This window comes from Haematobia irritans, chromosome 2 (assembly GCF_050003625.1).
Source record: "Haematobia irritans isolate KBUSLIRL chromosome 2, ASM5000362v1, whole genome shotgun sequence".
Classification (NCBI taxonomy): domain Eukaryota; kingdom Metazoa; phylum Arthropoda; class Insecta; order Diptera; family Muscidae; genus Haematobia; species Haematobia irritans.
In genome coordinates, this window is record NC_134398.1 from 183,323,325 (window position 1) to 183,326,672 (window position 3,348).

The following is a 3,348-nucleotide window of genomic DNA, read 5'->3' on the forward strand; positions in this document are numbered from 1 at the left end:
TTTATGTAAACTCTTTTTTAGTTAAAATGTTCTCTTTTTTAAAGCGAAAGTTCTCTTTTTTTAAAATTATCCATATGGAAACCCTACTGGTGACATTTCTGAGTGTTTCAAAGCTTCTCGAAATGGTTCCACTGCAATGTGGAAAGCCGTTCAGACTCGGCTTTAAAAAGGAGGTCCTTTGTCATTGAGTTTAGGTTAGGTTAAGTATCACAATGGACTGAATAGTCTAAATGAGCCTGATACATCGTGCTGCCATCTAAATTAACCTAATCATGGTATAGTCAAGTTTGCCAAATTTAATTGAAATCGGTTCAGATTTACGTTTAGTTTCCATATATATCTTTTGCCCGATTTAAACCCATATGGCCGTCTGAGACCAATGTTTCTTTCCTATTTACCAGAAATTTTGCACTGAGGGTAGAATTAACAGATTTTTAATATTGAAATATAGCCACCGTATAAATGGACCCTAGGTTTCGGAGAATATGGGAGAAAATTTCATACATTTTTATTTCACACATTTTCAAATAAAGCAGCCGTTCGTCCGCTTTTGGTAAATATGTGCAGATTTAGACTTTCCTTACTTGCTTTAAATATTATTGTATAAAATAAAATTGGGAAAACCCAAAATTTATTTATGTTACAAAACTTCGCTTTCGACATTTAAGAAACACTACGTAATGACATCCCTAACTCTGTTGTGATTTGAAATCCCTAGATGAATGCGAAGAGCTAAAAATTTATCTATCTAATAACTGTCAAGTGTAGTCTCTCTCCGGCTCTTTTTTGCTGGCTTTTTGGTGTAAACGAACGACTTCTAGTAAAAATTTGTGATAATTATCAAAAATTGTCGGGTTCTCGAACGGAGCTAATGTATATAGCAAAAGCACATTTTTTTTGTCCAGTTACTCGAAATGAGGATTATTTGGCCACAGACAAAAGGACATTTTTGTGGATAGCCATTTTGTAAATGTTTGAATCATAACGAATTAGTAGTATGCGCGCCATTACTGATTGCTGCCTTCTCTTGTATGAAATTGAACATTCATGCTAACGTTGTGCAACACTGACTGGCTCAGCTGTTTTTATAAACGTCAAACAATTCCTCTCTGCGCGCACCATCCCCTCATAAAATAACTAAATGCAAATAGCTTTTCAATTATTTAACAAAGCAAATCGTTCCATAAATTTTAGGTCAACATTTTAATTTGTTGTATTGTAGGTAGTTTCAGCTGCGGGTGGGTGGTTCTTTGAATGCCCAATAATTAATAAAAGACTGGTAGTGTGAGTAGTTATGCTTGTTACAACAACAACAACATTGTTGATAAAACTCAAATATTTTCGTTAGTCAGTGATAGATAACACCAGGCCAGCTGATTGATTGATACTAATGCTGCACGCCGACCATAGACGCTACAATTTTTCTTCAGAGTATAGTACAAAAAAAGTGAAACGACGTGTCATTTAGAAGCCGGCTGATTCTCAGTAGAAACAAAAACAGGTTAAATTGGGACATATATTACCTAAGTGTATCCTCAAAAAATGGAAGTTTTAAAGCAAGGTGCCTTATTTCTTATGTCCGAAGACTGTTTTGACAATTATTTCGAGGAACATAACTACTTTGATGGTAAGAGATATTGCTGAATTCCAATTGTTAGTATACTGATATTTTTCCCCATTTCTTTTTAGTGCCCTGCTTCAAAGCTCTTCTGAGTAAAGGTCTAGGTTTAGCCATTATTGCCGGGTCCTTGTTGGTGAAGGTGCCACAAGTCCTTAAAATATGGAAAAACAAATCAGGCGAAGGCATCAATTTGATTTCTGTAATGTTGGACCTGACTGCCATCACTTTTCATATGGCCTACAGTTATGTAAATGGATTTCCCTTCAGTGCCTGGGGCGATAATACATTTTTAGCATTCCAAACGGCGGCCATAGCAGCTATGGTCCTATTCTTTAATGGTGCCAAAGCAAAATCCATGCTATTCTGTGTACTCTATGCCACTGTGGTTTATGTCCTATGCTCCGGTTTGACACCTTTCAAAGTCTTAGTAACAGTTCAAAGTCTAAATATTCCGATTTTGTTAACCGGAAAATTGTCACAGGCCTTTACCAACTATAAGAATGGCTCAACTGGTCAATTATCGGCAGCTACTGTATTCTTACTATTTGCCGGTTCATTAGCTCGTATTTTCACATCGATTCAAGAGACTGGCGATAACATGATGATAATGACATTCTGTGCGTCATCATTTGCCAATGGTGTTATTGTTGCTCAAATGTTATACTATTGGAATAAAACGGGCGCTAAGGCCCCAGCAGTTGGTTCAAAGAAAGCCAGTGGTAAAACTGCAACTGCTGCTAAGAAACCAAAAAGTAAGAAGGTTGATTAGATAGTAACCACAGCAAGGATTAATATTTAAGTAAATCGACATGACAAAATTATAACTAAAATATTTATGAAAAGATAAAAGTGTCGTTGTCTGTAAATCAATTGATTCTTTTTAATAAAAGAAAAACAAAATCAAATTGTTCTTAATTAAACAAGTGAAGCGCTCATCTTTAATTCGCCGTTAAACTTAATTGGATGTTCAATTGTTGATGCCGTTGTTGTAACAGTGTGTTGTGTTATCATCCATTTTTTGTTGAGTTATTGGTACATCAGCTTGTATCCAGGAATTATATGACTAAGATGGGATGTGCCTAGATCCTGGTGCTGAGTCGGGTAAATATGGATGGGAAAGCGATGTCGAATTAGCGTAGATCAATCCAAGGCATTTGTAATAAAAACAGGTTATTTGAAGACAATTTTACCAAAAATCTACAAAATTAAAAAAAATTATCAAGTTTTGATCAAATTTTTCTGGTTAGTACAAAAAAATCTTTTTATTGTGTTAAAATTTTTTTCTATAGAAAATTTTGTCCAAATTTTATTTCTATAGAAAATTTTTCCAAATTTTATTTCTATAGAAAATTTTGTCAACATTTTATTTCTATAGAAAATTTTGTCAAAATTTTATTTCTATGGAAAATTTTATTTCTATTGAAAATTTTGTAAAAATTTTATTTCGTTATTGTTGTTTTTGATCTCAGCTTAAAGCCATGCATTGACTAAACTACAATTGTAGCTTAACCAAAAGAGGAAAAGTATGCTTGTCAAATTTATTTGGGCAAAGCCATATAGACTGCAAGATGGTTGGATGTACAGCTGTTTCGGAATTACCACATTCCTCATCAGCATCCTCTACTTGCAGCAAAACTATCAACCAATTATCATAAAAATTGATAGTTTTGCTGCAAGTAGAGGATGCTGATGAGGAATGTGGTAATTCCGAAACTGCTGTACATCCA

At 34.3% G+C, this 3,348-nt stretch overlaps 1 protein-coding gene across 2 annotated transcripts; it reads left to right on the plus strand.

Annotated features, from left to right (window-relative positions):
* Nucleotides 1–1,093: 1,093 nt before the first annotated feature.
* On the plus strand, nucleotides 1,094–2,549 carry LOC142226773 (mannose-P-dolichol utilization defect 1 protein homolog). 2 transcript variants are annotated; one of them, XM_075296975.1, is made up of 3 exons: nucleotides 1,094–1,284; nucleotides 1,349–1,627; nucleotides 1,690–2,549. In XM_075296975.1, exons 2-3 carry the CDS (start codon nucleotides 1,543–1,545, stop codon nucleotides 2,388–2,390), a joined length of 786 nt encoding a protein of 261 aa, XP_075153090.1. In that variant the 5' UTR covers nucleotides 1,094–1,284; nucleotides 1,349–1,542; the 3' UTR covers nucleotides 2,391–2,549. The 2 variants fall into 2 exon arrangements, with proteins under 2 accessions (XP_075153090.1, XP_075153091.1); XM_075296976.1 differs by having other exon boundaries at nucleotides 1,353–1,627.
* The last annotated feature ends 799 nt before the right edge of the window (nucleotides 2,550–3,348 follow it).